Source organism: Tasmannia lanceolata, unplaced genomic scaffold, assembly GCF_043159265.1.
Source record: "Tasmannia lanceolata isolate RefF3 unplaced genomic scaffold, GAP_Taslan_0.1 ptg000003l, whole genome shotgun sequence".
NCBI classification, from domain to species: domain Eukaryota; kingdom Viridiplantae; phylum Streptophyta; class Magnoliopsida; order Canellales; family Winteraceae; genus Tasmannia; species Tasmannia lanceolata.
In genome coordinates this window covers 44,351,154-44,370,352 of record NW_027518680.1, presented here as the reverse complement: position 1 = coordinate 44,370,352, position 19,199 = coordinate 44,351,154, and the positions used below count along the sequence as shown (strand labels likewise).

Here is a 19,199-nt window from a genome sequence, read left to right as displayed (position 1 = left end):
GCCATTGGGCTTACATTTTCCCACCGAAAATTTCAAAATTTCCACCGAAATCTTGTAAAATACCAAAATTGTTTTCAGAAATTTCATAAGATTTCGACTGAAACCGAAAAATTTCGGTTTCACTTGTGGCCGAAACTGACATTTAAAACCTTGGTGCCAACATGTGACAAGAAAGATTACAACATATTGAGATCTGAGAGAAATGTAATATGATACATTCACAAGTCAATGGGTTCAAACAAATGAGAGAACTGATACTGGATCCCCAGGTCTTTAGGAAGCCTCTTGATTCTAAACTAGTACATAAGGCAAAACCCAATCACAAGCATAACTCGTGAAAGAAATATAAAATATTAGTGAACCATTTCGACTCAAAAGTACTTCAAAAGCAAAGCTGTATGGGCTTACACATACATTCTTATTACAGGGTTCACAAGCCCATTCTAATAAATTAATGGATTCAAACAAACGAGAGAACTGATACTGGATCCCCAGGTCTTTAGGAAGCCTCTTGATTCTCAACTAGTATATAAGGCAAAACCCAATCAAATGCATAACTCGTGAAAGAAATATAAAATATTAGTGAACCCTTTCAACTCAAAAGTACTTCAAAAGCAAAGTTGTATGGGCTTACACATACATTCTTATCTTATTAGAGGGTTCGCAAGCCCATTCTAATAAATTAATGGATTCAAACAAACGAGAGAACTGATACTTGATCCACATGTGTTCAGGAAGCCTCTGGATTCTCAACTAATATATAAGGCAAAACCCAATCACAAGCATAGCTCGTGAAAAAAATATAAAATATTATAGAACACTTTCGACTCAGGGTTTACACATACAATCCTATTAGGGTTCACAGTGTCTTCATCAGAAGAATTCATACTAAAGAAAAAGGAAAAAGATTGAAAGGAATTGAAGCATAGAATAAGCCCATTACAAGAAAGCAAAATGTTTCTGGTCATGACATAATGAAATACAAATAAGAGAGCCACAAAGAATACCTTTTTCACCGACTTTGATGTAAACCACTGGGATGCCAGTGATTGCTGTGGAGGCATACCTGCATCATTACCGAAGAGCTCAATTCAAATAATATAACATAAACTAAAAATGGAATGCCACATCAAAACAGGAAAAGTTTCCTTACTATTTAGATCTGGATCACTTTTCTTCGGTGAACGCTTACTTTTCTGGAAAATAACAAATCCATAAACAAATGAAATGATTCCTACGAACTTATGTGTGTGAGTGTGTATCTTTGGGTATGTGTTTGTATGTATAAAATAATAGAATCTCATACGTACAGCTACTAATATATCCAAACCTTCCATTAATGGAGGCTTCAAATTCTCCAAGTCTGCTGTGATAGAAGGACAATATATCAGTCCAGGTTAAAGAACTAGAACGCCATCTCCAACAGCTAAAGCATTTGGAGTAATTGGTTGTTTCACATGGTATCAGAGCAAAGGTCCTAAGTTCAAAACTCCTCGACATTAAAAATCCAAATGTAATGGCCAACCCAAAAGAGTGGCCACATGTGCCACGTGTAGGACAACCCTAAAAAGAGGGGCTGCACGTGAGGGGGAGTGTTAAAGTATTAAAGATTAAATAATGCAATCGCCAACACCTTAAGCTTTTGGAGTAAGTGGTTGTTTCGCACGTATCAAGAAACATTATCATTCTTGCGACATTCCAGTCTAATTGGTAATAGAATCTGAGACTTTCATCCAATATAGGTGATGCAGATAGTAGGCCAATAAGTGGCATATTTGCCCATTAGGATTTCTAGGCAAGAAAGAAAGAAAATTGCAAATATTTGCCTGTTTACCTGCAGTTGTAAGGACATCATTGGTAATTTCATGTCCTGCTTGGGCCAAAGCAACTAGCTGCTCATTTCAAAGGGTTAGCAGATATAAACCAGGATCATGAAAAATTATTCAAATGAAAATGTATTCCGTGGAAGAGTTGTGAGGTGAACCTGCATTGCAATAATGAAGTCTTTGAAACCAAGAAATCCCTGTCTCTTTGAGTCCGCAATAGCCCATACCTGTCGAAAATATTTGTCACACTAATATGAATATACAAGTAAAACATAACATAAGAATTAATGAGACCTAAGAAATTATTTGTCTACATCTAAATGTGCAAAACTATACATGACCATATATGGGTGAACAGAGAACATGCTCACCAGAAGAATAGAAAGAAGCCATTTGCATCCGTTATCTATTCACCGCGAATGGAAAATAAAATAGTATAGACAACCATTTAAGTTTGACAACAACCATCTTGCGCTGTAATGTATAGGGGAAGAATGTTAAAGAATAATGGGTGCTGTGGGCCTCAATGAGCTGTACTCAACAAAAGTTAGGTAAAAAATCCAATAGCCCAATGTAGGCCATGCCAGATTACAAGTGTACTTTTTGATCCAATTAGCACGTTGGGCCAGCCCGTTTAAATCCCTAGCAATCATTATAAGTGGCCGAGACTAGAAGTCTTCATTGCAAGGCAATACATGAGTCCTCCAGACTAATAAATTCAATGTCTATTTAGTAATGTTGAATAATGTATTAGGGTAATTTACACATTACTTGTAGTAGTTAGGGGTATTGTAGTCATTGTACGTTGTTTCCCTAGTTTGGACCTATATATACATCATATTCATGAGGAGCTCCCTAGTGGAGATTCTCCATACTTCACTCTTCTTCTTCCTCTTTTGTAACCCTAATCTCATTTCTAACATGGTATCAGAGCGAAGATCCTTTGGAAAGGAAGAAGGAAAGAAGAAGAGCCATCTCAAGCATCCCATGTCACTCTCTCTCTCTCTCTCATCTCTCCTTTTCCTTTTCTTTCTTTTTTCTACCTGTGCGGCACTGATTTTTTCTCCGTCTTGCCAAATCCCTAAAATCTCTCTTCTACTTCCTTATTTTCTCTCCATGTGCGTACGTTCTTTTTTTTATAGTTTGATGATAAAAAACCAAAAATATCTCCTACTGTCTCTATTTTATCCTAATCTCTATGCAAAAACCCACACCCAATTTGTAAACAAAAAAAATGAAAATTTGTGCTACGTCAGTACCGCCTCTCTCATGTAAGACCTTCCTCTCTCGTTTGGCCCCACCTCACATCCACGCCAGCTCTCTCCCTTTCTATTTTTGGTTTTGCACAAACCACATCTCTCTTTTTTGGGAAATTCTTGTTATATGTAATACACGAAAAAAAGAGGCCCTTCCCCTTGCCGCAACTCTCTACTTCCCTCTCTTTTGCGGTAAATCCCAAAATAAAAAAAACCATTAAGTTCTCCTCTACTCACAAATCTTCACTCCAACCCTTTATTTTCTCTTTTCTATATTTTTGGGGCTCTTTGGCTCTCCACTGAAAACTCCCACTCTCAACTCACAATCCCAAATCCCCTTTTGGACCTTCTCACCATCATCCCATTTGGGGAAGCCAAATGGCTTCCAATATACCCAAACTCCCTCCAAATTTCTTTATTTTATCTTCCTTCGCACCCCAAGTGTTTGATGAAATGTCCGAGAGAGGTGGGGTGCCTTGATTGTCTTCTTTTCGTTGTAAGTTGAAGGTATTTGACCTTCAACTTGAGGGGGTGTGTTCTCATGTTGTTCTCATGTATTTCTTTGTGTCTTTTCTTGGTGGAGTATTGTTATGTTGGTGTCTTCTTGAAGGAGTGTTGCTATGTTGTTGTGTTGTCTTTTCTTGAGAGATAGTGTTATCGTCTTCTTTATGTTATTCGTTCATCCCCTTAGTGATTATTATCGTCTTTCTTGTCTTCATGTATCTTCGTGTTGTCTGACTTTATGCCTTATCTCTTTGTTTGTCTTGATCTTGTTCTCCTTGTCCGAGCTCATGTAGTTTCTTCGCCTGAGGGGGATTATTGTTGTGCTCCCTAGCCAGTCTTTGTCTTGTCAGCTTTATGCCTTACCTCCTCTTTTCGGAACGATGGCTTCCATATCCATCGTTGGTCGGCTCTCTTACAAGCGACGGTCTTTTCCTGTTGACCTTTCTTTTTCATGCGATGGTGTCCCCATCATTGGTCGACTCCTTTTAGGCGACGATGTTCATGTCGTCGACCTTGTCTCCAGACGATGGTTTCCCCATCGTTGGTTGGTTATCTTCTCCCTTCTTTTCCGGGCGATGGCTTCTATATCCATCGTTGGTGGGCTCTCTTACAGGCGACAGTCTTTTCCCATCGACCTCTCTTTTCCGGGCAATAGTTTCTCCATTGCTGGTCGGCTCTTTTTAGGCGACGATGTCCATGTCGTCAACCTAGTCTCAAGACGATGGTGTCCCATCGTTGGTTGGTTTAACTTTTCCCTCCTTTTCTTCTTGTCATCAGGCGACGATGTTCATGCCGTCGACCTTGTCATCAGACAATGGTTTCCCCATCGTTGGTTGGTTATCTTCTCTATCTCTTCTTCTCTCTAGGCGATGGTTTCCTCGTCGATCTTGTCTCCGATGGTTTGCCCATCGGTAGTTATCTTCTATTGGCGCTTAGCTGGTGTTCCTACTCGTCGTGCTTCTCCGTTGCTTACGTGCGCACCTTTGTTGTGCCTTTTTAAAAAAAAAAAAATATTTTATTCCAAAAAGCAAAGCATACGGTCGATAGGGGAGAAGTTGTCCAGACTTATTTGCTGGGTTCTCATTCAGGAGGAGACCCGATTGTGACTGCTCTTGCCGTAGTGCTACTTCAGGGGGAGCTGTTCCTTTTTGGTGGCCACTGATCTCGACGATCATACTGTCATGGTGGCCGTTATTTTTTGTAATGCTTTCCTTATATATTCACCACGCCTTGAGGAGTGTTATACCAAGCTGGATGTGTATAAGATTATACTTTTTCTTATTTTTAATTGTTTGTCATGTTGGTTTTCTTTGTCCCAAGCTGGAGCTCCATAGCATATACACTCCGGCTTGAGGAGGAGTGTTGAATAATGTATTACGGTAGTTTAGACATTACTTGTAGTAGTTAGGGGTATTGTAGTCATTATACATTGTTGCCCTATTTTAGACCTATATATACATCATATATTCATATTCATGAGGAGCTCCTAGTGGAGACTCTCCATCCTTCACTCATCTTCTTCTTCCTCTCTTGTAACCCTAATCTCATTTCTAACAAGTGCTATGAAATAGTAATTCTAAACACAGAACATGTATTATTGATTTTCGTATAAATATGGAGAGAAAATGCTTTTTAAGTTATTATTAGCCCCGTTGGGAAAAATAATCGATATACATAATACAGACTACCCTTAAATATCCATCACCGCACCAACTGAATCACACAAAATACTATAATTTCAAATGCAAAGATGTGATTGTTGGTGCAGCAGAAATCAAAAGCAATCACAAGTTTCAACTTAAATTCACACCTAAAAAACCAAACACGTACTTTAGTAAAAGTAGACAGTAAGATATGGTTCTGTAGAGAAAAACAGTGAAAAGGCAAAACTAATTTCAATTATCGTAATGGTTATAATATCATGCAAAAGACTTCTTATATAGACCATAAACGTGTCCTACTATGACTCCAAAACCTTCCCAAAGTAGGGGCTCATAATCCTAGACACTTGCTAACATTAAACATACCCAAAAAAATGTATATTTTAACTCAAATTCTGACTACACTTACAAATATAAACTTTCCAACGAAAACTATTACTTGAGAAATATAAATTTTCATCCAAAATTTTAAAACTATAAATCATTTCTAAATCAATCTTCCTACTTCAATTTAAACCTTCTCAATTCAAATTAAAATCATCGCACCTTTTTCCAAAACATGGACTTTCTAAAACCCAACAAAAATATTCCAAAAATTCAACTAAAATCACCAAAAGTTCTTAAAAAGTTTTTTCTTCAAAGGCATCCTGCCTTTTTCAAAATTATTGTACAAAGTAGCTATAGATTTGTGCTGCATAAATTATGGGATATAATGAATGGATTTCTTACAATTTGATGGTAATCCAAGGGTAGGAGAATGCAATCATATTAACTAAAAGTAGGGTCATAGGCAATGCTTAATTCTAAAAACATGCTCAGCTGTTCAGAAGTTTTAACGTACAATTGTTCATAACTAGCTTCCTTCAATGATATTCAAATCAAACTCATCTCCAGAATTCAAAAATATAAATGTCCTGGCTTCCAACAAGAAATCTTGTACCATGTAACAGTTCAAAATTCATTAATGCCGAATAACCATGACCGTTGACTATATCTATAGGAAAACACTTACAGAACAGAAATCCGTTCCGAAAATAATGACAAAAGGGAAAATGACCAACGATTTGGTCATTTTTACAGTTTTTTAGGTGTTTTGTGGGATTTTAGCACACTTCCTTGTTTTCTTGTGCACGTTTCTTGGTAGAAGATCTCGTCTTTTTTACAAAAAGAAATTCCGTTTAGCTAGCCGTATTCATATCTAAAATATGGGTATTCAAATCTATCAGAATAATCATGAAGACTTTGGTATTCTGATCATCTCAGCAAAACACAAATATAGTTTGATTATCACACAAATTAAAGGAATTTTCTCTTCTTTTTTGAGAAATAAAGTACAGAGAGTTTTCATATGGGGAGAGAATCAGCACTTTCCTTCTTTTTCGGGAAAATCAAGGTTATATCTTAAAGAATGTCTTCCAATTCCTTCATATTAAATACGTGCAATTGCAAGTTACAACAAGGTAGGAACCTTAATTATCAGTCCATTCTTTTGTTGCCATAATTTCCAGAATATTCTGTTCAAAATGGATTCCGGAACAGTCACTCAGTCAGAACTTTCTGGTCAGAATTTCAGAAATTCTGAAAATTCCGTCCGACCAGCTTCTAGTGTTCCGGAAATTCCATTTGGAACGTACTGTTTGGCCAGAATCAAGCACAAACAAGGAAATTTTCAAGTTGAGGTTTTTTTTGTCCAATTGTTCCCCCTCAAATGTTGTTATTTTATATTTCTGAAGGGCTTTGAATGTAATTCACCCTTCAGTTGAATGGAAGAGTTAAAAGTTAAAACACATCAAAAATCCCTCTTCCGCATATATTTAGTTTCTTCCAACTTTGCCAAAGACCTAACCTGAGGCTGAATATGACCTATCTGGTCAGATTTTCGTGCAACCTATCGTAGATCCAGTGTTCCACTATATAATACACATAGGTGCGACTTTTTGCCTCCATCGAAGTTCTTATTCAAAGTACCTTGTTTTTTGGTTTTTTTTTACCATATTTTCAATTTTTTCTTCTATTTTCCCTGTTTTTCTTGATCCAATGGTTTCATATATTTTGCTGCTTGCTTTCCATTTTTTTTCCTATTTTTAAATCTTTACCAAATTTAGTAGCATTTTTCCAGAACGAAGCACCAAATTGCAGAAACACCAAAACGTTGCAATCCAGGAGGGAAAAAAAAAGAAAAGTTCAAATCTTTACCAAATTTAGTAGCATTTTTCCAGAATGAAGCACCAAATTGCCGGAACACCAAAATGTTACAATCCAGGAGTGGGGGCGAAAGAAAAGTCATAAAAAAGAAACTGACAATTAAGGTAGGAACTAAGGAGATGAATTGTGTACAAACCTCAAAGATCAGGATTGTTAGAAGAAGAGGAGATGAGAATGAGAGAAAGAAAGAGTGAGTTACTCATGTATTTATATAAAAAGAGAAGCGTACAATAACCACTATGCCCTTAGGCATCAACACACACATACACATACTTCTAACACTACCCCTCAAGCTGGAATGTATATATTTTGCAATCCTAGCTTGTTAGAAATATCACTTAATTTAGCTTTGCTCAAGGGTTTGGTGAAGGTATCAGCCAGCTGATCTGCTGACCGAGTGAAAGTAGTGCATATCTCGCCCCGTTGGATCCAGTAACGTATGAAATGGCAGTCCACCTCTATGTGTTTGGTATGCTCATGAAACACTGGGTTGTTAGCAATATGGATATCAGCATTATTGTCACAATATAACTCAGCTCGGGAAAATGATGAGAATCCAATCTCAGATAGAAGGGAGCACAACCAGATAAGGTCACTACCAGTATGTGACATAGCTCTATATTCTACTTCAGCATTCTACTTGGATACAATATTTTGGTTCTTGCTTCGCCAGGACACTAATTACCTCCAACAAAGGTGCAATATCTAGAAGTGGATCGTCTATCAGCCGGTGACCCTGCCCAGTCAGCATCACAAAAACCTTCTAACTTCATATGGCCATGTCTTTTGAAAAGCAGTCCTCTCCCTGGAGCGCTTTTCAAATATTTAAGGATCTAAATCACAGCTGCCTAGTGGAAGGTAAGAGTAGTACTCGTGAACGGGTTGACAACCACCACAGCATATGAAATATCTGGGTGAGTGACTATGAGGTATATGAGCTTCCCAACTAGCCGTTTGTACCTGCCTGGGTCTTCTAACAAGTCGCCCTCTTCTGGAAGCAGCTTAGTATTGGGGTCCATGGGAATAGCAGCTGATTTCATACCCAAGGATCCAGTCTCATCTAGTAAATCTAGAACATACTTCCGCTGTGAGAGAGAGAGAGGCTACTGCCAGAGTAAGCTACCTCAATCCCCAAAAAAATCTAAGGCAACCAAGGTCTTTTGTGGAGAACTCTTTTAGCAGAAATACCTTCAACTTTTGTATGCCACATGTGGCACTCCCTGTAATGATAATATCATCAACGTAGACTATGAGAAGGACATGGCCAACACTCGACTGATGACTAAACACTAAGTGGTCAACTCCACATTGCTTCATGCCATATCTCATGAGGGCATCACTAAACTTTCCAAACCAGGCTCAAGGAGATTGTTTGAGACCATACAATGATTTGCGAAGGCAGCATACTGAGGAGGACATCTCCCCTTAGCAACATACCCAGGAGGCTGCTCCATATACACCTCCTTAGCCAAGTCGCCATGGAGAAAGGCATTTTTGACATCCAACCGATATAAGGGCCATCCATGGTTGACAGCAAGAGAGATAACCACATGCACAGAGGGAATTTTAGCAACGGGAGAGAATGTCTCGGTGTAGTCAACTCCATAAGTCTGAGTGTACCCTTTGGCAACCAAGCGCACATTAAGGAGCTCAATTGTCCCATCTGGAAAATATTTGATGGCACAGACCCATCGAGAACCAACAGGTTGTGCACCAGAAGGAGGTGAAACGACATCCCAGGTATGATTGGCTTGAAGGGCAGTCATCTCACTGTCCATAGCAGCATGCCAGCCAGGGTGAGCAAGAGCTTCCTCCACAGACTTAGGCGGGGAAATAGATAAAGAGGAGACAAAAGTGCGAAAAGTAGGAGTGAGATGATCATAAGAGATAAAGTAAGAAATAGGATGGGCGGTAGGACGAGAACGAGTCCTTGAAGCAATAGGGAAGTCGCTAGCCACATCGGGAGAGGGAACAAGACGCATCTGAGATGAATGAGTTGGGATCGCCGGCTAAGAGGATGATGGCTTGGGAGGAGGGTTAGGGGCATCTGGCCGCTGTCTGCGCTAATAAACCTGTATAGGAGCTGAAGAAGGAGGAGCTGAGGAAGGAGTAGGAACCGAAGGCAGCGGCAAGGGTAAAGAGGGTGAACAGACAGGATCAGGTAAAACATGAACAGGTAGAGGTAGAGGAATCTGACGTTTGAATACAAAGGGATTGCTCTCAGCAGGAGCAGTAAAGAAGGAGGTAGACTCAAAGAAAGTAACGTCGGTGGAAACAAATAGCCGGCAAAGTCGAGCACTGTAACACTGATAACCTTTCTGGGTACGAGAGTAGCCTAGAAAGACACAACGCCGGACCCCGAGGATCCAATTTATCTAGCCCTAGGGTAAGGGTATGAACATAGCAAACACCGCTAAAGACCCGTAGAGTATGAGGAAAGGGATCGCGGTGAGGATGTAAGATCGAAAAGGGGTATTTGCCATCAAGGAGTGAGGAGGGAAGCCGATTAGCCAAAAAATTGGCGGTAATGATGGCATCGCTCTAATAGGCTTTAGGAACCTGCATTTGGAAGAGAAGAGTGCGGGCAATATCAAGCAAGGACAGGATTTTGCATTCGGCTAAACCATTCTGCTGGAAGGTGTAGGCACAAGAGGATTGATGGATAATACCATGAGGATAAGAACTCCTCAAAGCCATTAGAGGCAGTAAAGTACTCTCAAGCATTATCAGTACGCAAAGATTTAAGACGACAGTCATACTGGGTAGTCATCTCGGCATGGAAAGTACGAAAAGGAGTAAACACGTGGGATCGATCCTTAAGGGGAAAGAGCGAAGTCATACGGAAGATATCATCAACAAAAATGAGGAAGTATCGATAACCTAGAAGAGACATAGTTAGGGAAGGACCCTAGACATCAGAGTGGGCTAGCTTAAATGGATGCGAAAGCGGCTAACCAGCCTGGGCGGGAAGGAAGTACGATGGTGCTTCCCAAGCTCACAGACCTCACACTAAAAGGACTGAAGAGGGCCAGAGATAACAGAAAACTGCTAAAGTCGCTAAAGAGAAGGATGGCCGAGACGACAATGCCATTAATAGGCATCAACGGAGCTATGCAACACAGCAAGAGGAGGATCACAGTTAAGGTAATAGAGACCATTGGCCGCACGGCCAGACGCAATCGTCTTCCCAGTGAAAGGTCCTGAAAGACACAATGAGAGGAGAAGCAGGAGACCTAATAGTGATGAGTTTTGGTAATTTGGGTCACAGACAGTAAATTAAAGGGTGAATTATGAATACAAATGACCGACGAGAAGGTAAGACTAGGGTGAGGGGAGACGGTGCCAGTACCAGAGATGGGTGCAGTGGTGCCATTGGCTAAAGTAACAGTAGAAGCGAGCAGAAGGGCTGAAACGACCTAAGGAAAGCAGGGTTACCCGTTATATGGTTGGACGCCCCAGAATCAATAATTCAAGGACCAGTAGTAAGAAGCGAAGCAGGGGGCTATTGGGTTGTGCAAAAGGGGCAATATGGGTTTGGCGATGCGCACACAGGCGCAAAAACTCATCATAGTCAGCACGGGAGATACAGACTGGTCCAGTGGAGGGGGAAATATAACCACGACCACGGCCAGAAGATCCATCACCAATATACGCACCAAGAATAGAAGCCCCAATCAAAGGGGTAGGAGTCAGCAGTGGAAAGGGAGCCGAAGGCGGAGAAGTCGATCCAGTAGTACGAGGAATTCTACGATGAGGATCCATGATGATAGAAATATAGACACCCTCAAGCGCACTACAGTAGATGATAAACAATAGAGAAGTGGAGAATCACATGACGAGCCCAGCCATAATAGCGTAGCTCCGACAAAGAGACAAAGCATAGGAAGACATAGGATCACTAGCCATGAGGAGAGGAGAGGAGAGGAGAGGAGAGGTCAGGAGATAAAGGCGGAGCCACAATAGCTCACTCAGACATTTCAGCAAACACGTAGTGTGCACCTTTGATAGGAAGAGAAAGGGTAGGGGAAAAAAGGAAAGGGGAAGTAAACATCAAAAGAAGGAGCTTAGAAGGGCCCAAAAGACAGATCGCAGTTCCGGATAAGAAAGATACTGGAGGGAGGCATAAGCCTACACGTCAAAATAGAATGGCAATCTAGTGCATTAGGGTACTAGAAAAAATAGAAAAAACTGCAAAGGAATAGAAAATAGGCGATTTAAATGATAGACGGGGCGGCACTATTCACAGTGCTGTTCACGGCATTATTAACAGGTACTGTTCACGGCACTGTTCACGGGTACTGTTCACGGTATTGTTCGCCTGTTCACGGGTTAAGGTTAGGGTTTGGAAATGATGGATTTGGGGTTAGGTTAGGGCTAGGGTTAGAGTTAAGGTTAGGGCTTTGGAGTGGAATCATCGATATTCAATCCGGAGCTTCGCTCGGGTTTGTGGCAGAGACAGGGATGGGTTTGTCCGCAAGAGAGAGAGAGAGAGAGAGAGAGAGAGGAGGGATGAGAGGCGCAGACGAGGCAAAGCGGACGCGGTCCTTAGGGCATCGTAACCTTTAGGGCTCTGATACCATGTTAGAAGAAGAAGAGGAGATGAGATGAGAGAAAGAAAGAATGATTTGAGGATAGCTCCCCCTCACTTATGTATTTATATAAAGAGAGAAGAGTACAATGACCACTATGCCCTTAGGCATCAACACACACATGCACATACTTATAACAAGGATAATATGCGTTAATAATGCTAACCAAATCATGGTGCTGATAGGAATGCATGATAGTAACTTATAAGACTCAACTCAACTCAACTAAGCCTTTGTCCCAAACTAGTTGGGGTCGGCTAATGAATCCTTCAGAAAATTTTCATGGAGAAGATGAAAGATTCTACCCAGCTCCAATTGACCTAGTCTAATCTTGACTAGTTGGGTTCGTCTACATGGATCTATTTCTTCCATTCTCTCCTATCCAAGGTCATGTTCTATGTTATGTTCCTAGCCCTCAAGTCTTTCATCACTGTTTCTACCCAAGTTGTTTTCGGTCTACCCCTACCTCTTTTTACTCCATCAACTTGGCACGAATCACTTCTTCTCACTTGAGCATCCAAAAGCCTATGTTGGATATGCCCAAACCATTTTAAGCGGTACTCTCTCATCTTCTCCTCAATTGGTGCCACCCCCATCTTTTTACAGATGTCTTCATTTTTAATTCTATCTAATCTTGGGTGGCCGCACATCCATCTTAGCATTCGCATCTAACAATCATCCTATGCACATGCTGATTCTTGGTGGCCCAACATTCTGATTCGTACAGCATGGCTGGCCCCACAACTGTCTTATAATTCCCTTCAACTTGGTAGGTATTTTACGGTCGCACAAAACTCCTGAAGCATGCTTCCACTTCAACCAACCTGCTCTTATTCTGTGGTTAACATCCTCTTCAATCTCTCCTTCCTTATGTAGGGAACCAAGATAGCGAAAGATATCCCTCTTAGGTGCCTCTTGTCCAGTCATATTTACATCCTCACCCTGCGTCCTTACATTACTAAAGTTGCACTCCATATACTCTGCCTTAGTCCTACTCAGTCTAAAACCTTTGGATTCCAAAGTAGTTATCCATAACTCTAACTTAGCATTAACTCCTGCTTTGATTTCGTCAATTAATACTATGCCATCTGCAAATAACATACACCACAACACCTCATCCTGGATACCCTCCTAAAGTTCATCCATAACTGGCATAAAAAGATAAGGGCTTAGAGCTGATCCTTGGTGCAATCCTATTGTAATTGAAAATTCATTAGAGGTGCCATCCGTAGTTCTGACACTAGTAATTGCTCCATCATACATATCCTTAATCACAACAACATATTTAGTAGGCACTTTTTTCCTTTCAAAAACCCACCACATAACACTCCTGGGGACGCTAACATATGCCTTCTCCAAATCAATGAAAACCATATGAAGGTCCTTCTTATTTTCTCTAAATCTCTCCATTAACAGCTTAATCAAGAAGATAGCTTCCATAGTCGATCGTCCGGGCATGAAGCCAAGCTGATTCTCTGACAGCTTAGTCTCTTTTCTTAGTCTATGCTCAATTATCCTATCCCAAAGCTTCATGGTGTGACTCATTAGCTTAATTCCCCGGTAATTGATGCAACTCTGAATATCCCCTTTATTCTTATAAACACATCCTAATCAAGGTTTTAAATGTCGGTTTCGGTGTCAGTTTAAGTTTCGGTAGAAATTTTGGCCGAAATCACGTAAAAATCTGACAAGAAATTTGGTTTTCTTAAAATTTTCACCGAAAAGTACAAACTTTCGGTGGAAATTTCGATAATTTCGGTGGAAATCTTTACATTTCGATAGAAATTTTGTAAATAAGGGTGAAAAACGAAATTTCGGTTAAAATTTCAGCCGAAATTTCGCTTAAAATTTCAGCCGAAATTTCAGATTTCGGCAAAATCATGTAAAAATCCAATTCAATGTAATTTCGGTTTAGATTTTGGACCAAACCGAAACCGAAATATTTCGGCGGAAATTTCGGATCTCGGCCGAAATTTAAAACTAGGGTACTAATGTACTCTTCCTCCACTCCTCAAGCATCTTTCTTCGTCTTCAAAATGTTGTTAAATAATCTAGTTAACCAAACCAAACCCACATCAGCCCAAGCATCTCCAAGTTTCAATAGGAATATCGTCAGGCATCATAGCCTTACCTAGTTTCATATTTTTCATAGCTACTTTTACCTTTGATGTTCAAATTCTACGAACAAACCTCCAGTTTGTATCAACAAAAGCGTTATCAATTTCTCCCAAATTCGCTACGGGTTCTCCATTAAACAACTTATTGAAGTAACTCCTCCACCCCTCTTTAACCTTATTTTCTTTTATTAACAATCTTTGATTCTCGTTTTTGATGCATTTTATATGATTCAAGTCCTTGCTCTTCCTTTCTCTCATCTTAGCAAGCTTATAAACATCTTTTTCACCCTCTTTCATCCCTAACATGTGGTACAAATCCTTATAGGCCCTGTCTCTAGCTTCCCTTACTGCCTTCTTAGTTTCTTTTTTTGGCCAACTTATACTTTTCAATGTTCTCATTTCTTCATTTATGAAAACATTTATAACACACCCTTTTAAACCTAATCGCCTTTTGGACCTCCTCATTCTTCCACCAAGTATCTTTGGACGATGCCCACTTCCTCTAGATTCTCCAAGTACCTCTCTAGCCACTTTCCTGATATAACTAGACATCTCATTCCACATAATATCAATCCCTTCGTTCCAACTCCAATGTCCCTCTTTAAGCAGCCTATCCTTAAGCATATTTAGTTTTTCCCCTTTGAAATCCCACCACCTTGTCCTCGGATATCTAACATCTCCATCTTTTCTCTTCCAACGTGTGATGCATATATCCAATACCACTAGCCTATGTTGTGTGACTAAACACTCCCCGGGTATGACTTTACAATCTTTACACACAGCTCTATCCTCTCTCCGAGTGAGGATAAAATTTATCTGGCTACAATTAGTGCCACTACTAAAGATAGATTATCAAGTGTGAATCTCTTTTCTTAAAAAAAGTATTTACTAACATCTGATCATATGCCACTGCAAACTCCAAAATATCTTCTCCTGCCTCATTCCTACTACCAAAACCCAGTCCTCCATGAACACTCTCAAAACCTCTATTAGTTCTTCCCACATGCCCGTTTAAATCTCCTCCTATAAATAACTTCTCTCCATGTGGTATTCCTTGGACTACTTCATCCATATCCTCCCAAAATTGCCTCTTAATAGTCATTTAATCCTATTTAACAGGGCATACGCACTAATAACATTAATCATATCTTCACCTAATATTAATTTAATTAGAATAATTCTATCACCCTTCCTTTTAACATCTACAACCTCATTGCTTAAGCTCTTATCTATTATAATCCCTACACCATTTTTATTCCTCTCCTTCCCTGTATACCATAACTTGAAACCCGAATTTTCTATTTCCTTAGATTTTTCTCCTACCCATTTAGTCTCCTAAAGACAAGCTATATTAACTCTCCTTCTACTCAGCGTATCAACTAATTTCCTCAGCTTGCCTGTTAGTGAACCTGTGTTCCAACTGGCTAAGCGAATCCTACTCCCTTGGACTAGCTTTCTCGCCCCTCGCACCCGTCCAATAAAGTGCGAGGACCCTTGCTCATTTTTCACCACACCCGGGTGCCGATGTGGCGCGTCACCTATGTTATATGGATTCTTTGCCCCCCCCCCCTGCCGAATCCGTGTCGACACGTCTCCGCATCTGAATCGGACATGGATTCACGTGGGACACACCCGGATTCTTGTTGTAGCCGTGTCCCGCACGAATCATGTTTTTTTCGAGCGAATCCAATTCATCGTTGTCTCTTTTAAAATGTGAATCCTTTATATTTTCCCTTTAAACGTATTTTCTATTACCTTTTTTTTATGAAAGCACAACCCGTACTCTTTTAATAAAAACCCTAGCGCCTCGAACATCGACCCCCTTCCTCCTTAAACTCTCTTAATACAAAACCTACATCAACCCTCTACCCTCAAATTTTTCATGAATATATATGCACACACACACACACAAATATATATATATGAGGAAACTGTTGGTGAGCTAGCTTGCCCAATCACATGGGGGCCCACTTTGTTAGGATGATCCAAACCATTCATTTGAAAGTCCCTTACATAGATGGGGGGTGTACCAAAAATCAGCTCCATAGGATCATCCTAACCCCTCCATTTGTGGAGGACAAAAATGGACAGACACAAATCTGCCCCATTTTTGTCCTCCACAAATGGAGGGGCTAGGATGATCCTATGGAGCTGATTTTTGGTACACCCCCTATCTATGATAAGGCCTTGCAAATGAATGGTTTGGATCACTCCCCAAAATGTGGGACCCATGTGATTGGGCAAGCTAGCTCACCATAAGTTTGGTGAGCAGTTTCCTCTCTCTCTCTCTCTCTCTCTCTCTCTCTCTCTCTCTCTCTCTCTCTCTATATATATATATATATATATATATATATATATATATATATATATATATATTATATATATATATATATTAAAAATTTATTTTATTTAAAAATTACCGAATCCGAATCCTACTTTTGGGGGTTTGCCGAATCCGAGTCCTCGAATCCGTGTCAGATCCCGACACGTGAATCTGAATCCATGCAACACTGTGCCGCGTCACTAAGGAAGTGACGGCCCAGGACTAGCCTCCTCAATAAGGGAGTAACTTATAAAACACTAGTATAAATTGGGCACATGAAAGAGACTGACAGAAGAAATGTTACATCATAAGGATGGCGCTGGGTAGAAATAAAATATGCTATGTAGCATAAATGCATGACTTATGTTTGGTATTAGTAGATTACATATGCGGAGATCATTAACAGGAATGTTGGTTTAAAAATCTAGAAAATACATTAAAACGAGAAATTTAAAGCTGTGTTTAAAAATGCTGATGCGGGACAAAATGCGGCCAAGACAAATCCTTGTTGACTTGGCGCGGACACTGCAAAAGAACGTGGTTGATGCGGCTGAGTACTCAGTTGACGCGGTCATAACTCGGGAAAGTCAAAGGAGTTTTTAATGACTCTGCGAGGCAAAAAGAGGAATGCAGTGGCAAAACGTGAAACGTGGCAAAGGAAAAGGGAGTCGACTTAGGAGAGTCCATGATGACATGGGGGAGTTTTAAAACTATGATTTGCTGCTGAATATTTCTTTAAAAATAGTCCATAGAAATATCACCATAGATTAGTCGTAGGCAGTACAGAAACATAACAACAAAAGCACCTCGGAGCCTTCTTACAACTTACGTAAGTGAGAATCACAGCAACATAGAAAGGAAGACAAGGCTAAAAGAGAAAGTATATATAATCATGATTTGTGGACACAGATTCATGTGTCAAGTTTCGGCAAGGATACGAAGTGTCTGACATGGCAACCCTAATGGTGACACACCCATACACGCACATATATATAAATTACTGATTACTATCATAATTGCAAAAATGTAAACACAGGATTCATTTAACAAATTAATAAATCTTAAGATTAATCATGTATAATCTAAAATATACAGTTAAAAAAATTACAATCCAAAATAAACGTGAGATAATCAAATAACAACACATTCATCAATTAATCCAGTTCTATAAAGTATCAATATGCAGTGAGAAAGGGAGACCAATAGGATACAATGAATATAGTATTGGAATAAAGGTTTGTTTAGGGTTTTAAATTTAGGGGAGGGGATATAACAGCAAATATTAGTTAAAGAAGAGCTAAAGGAAAAGTTTAATTTTTTTGGGTAGGTTAAAAGAAGAGTATAATAAAAATAAGAGTTAATAATAAAATAGGTAAACACAACATTCAATAATAAAATAAAATGTCAAACTTGGCACGGTACAAAAATGTATTGGCACACTCATATTAAGTCTGGCACTGCTAGAAGTACATTTAAAAGTGTCGAAAGGAGTGTGAGAAAAGCGTGTTGTGTCCCACCTGTCATGTGTAAACAATAAATTCAATGTATCGGCTAAATCATAGGAGATATTTTTTTACAAATGCCCACCCAAGGTGGGCACCGTGCAATCAAACACCACGCCTAAATCCCAAAATTGGCTGTCCGAACGATTAATAATAAAAGAGACTAACCCTAACCGAGAAAATTGAAAACCCTAATTTATAAAACAGAACAGTGAAAAGCACAAGATGAAGAAGATGAAGAGAACCTGTTTAAGTTCAGGCCGAGATAATTTTGACATAGCGAAAAACTTGGTCGCAACATTTCCCGTAATGCGACCATCTCCATCTGAATAGACAAAAAGGAACTAAATTCTCAAGATCTTAAAATGAATTTGACGAGAGAGAGAGAGGGGACAGGAGAATTGAGAGAAGATACCTGCATCTGCATAAGAAAACCATTCCTGATAGATCTTCTGATTCTCTTTAGAACAAGAACTGATCCGAACGGAATCGATCTCCATGAGATCCAGAAAGAGAAAGAGTATGAATGAATAGAGAAAAAAGAGAATGACTACTTTTCTGTTTTTCTCGGAGAAAGGGAGAAGGAAACTTAATTAGGGAATTTAACAGTGTTGCCGCTCTTCAATACGATATTTTATTTCCCTTTCTCAATGCCCAATAGGTAGGGGTGTTGCTTACAATTCACACGCGTCTTTGCTTTGTTTAGATTTTGATGGTAAACGACTAAGAGGGATGAGTGGCACAGTGGGCCCTGTCTTATGTTGATCTGAACGGTTAACTTGAAAGAAGCATAAACACACGTGATCCCATCAAGAAAAGAAAATTCAAATTAGCAGCTAGTGTATCCTTTGCAGTAAAGAGGAGGAATCTTTAGACCAATTATTAGTGCATTGCTCAGTCTCTTATAGATTTCAGCAAGATGCCACTAAACCATTTGGGGGGGGGGGGGGGGGGGGGGGCGGCGGCGGTGTTAGTCGCGCAGGATTTTAATGTGCGGACTTCTCCATATTGTCCATGACTCTTTGGGGATTTGGAGTTTAATGTGCGGACACTTAGGACTCTGGGGACTTCAGCAGGGACCTTTTAGAGTCATGCTGATATTGAAATCACCCGTTAGTCATAACAAATACATGAATTTGAAGTCCTAGAGTTTTAATAATCAATTTCTACTATGATCCCATGGATTTGTGGGCCCTACTAAAATGTCTAAGTAATA

At 39.8% G+C, this 19,199-nt stretch overlaps 1 protein-coding gene across 2 annotated transcripts in view; it reads right to left on the bottom strand.

Annotated features, from left to right (window-relative positions):
• The window catches only part of LOC143854825 (EH domain-containing protein 1), a 46,549-nt gene extending 27,887 nt beyond the window's left edge, over positions 1 to 18,662 (bottom strand). Inside the window, exons 1-7 of one of the 2 annotated variants that reach the window (XM_077364935.1) lie at positions 18,399 to 18,662; positions 18,229 to 18,308; positions 1,985 to 2,053; positions 1,835 to 1,892; positions 1,311 to 1,366; positions 1,154 to 1,196; positions 1,008 to 1,066 (exon numbers count right to left, since the gene is read on the bottom strand). In XM_077364935.1, coding sequence (XP_077221050.1) covers positions 1,008 to 1,066; positions 1,154 to 1,196; positions 1,311 to 1,366; positions 1,835 to 1,892; positions 1,985 to 2,053; positions 18,229 to 18,308; positions 18,399 to 18,483 — 450 coding nt within the window. In that variant the 5' untranslated portion in view covers positions 18,484 to 18,662. The remainder of the gene's footprint in view (positions 1 to 1,007; positions 1,067 to 1,153; positions 1,197 to 1,310; positions 1,367 to 1,834; positions 1,893 to 1,984; positions 2,054 to 18,228; positions 18,309 to 18,398) is intronic. The other variant, XM_077364944.1, reaches the window with a different exon arrangement.
• Positions 18,663 to 19,199: the final 537 nt, after the last annotated feature.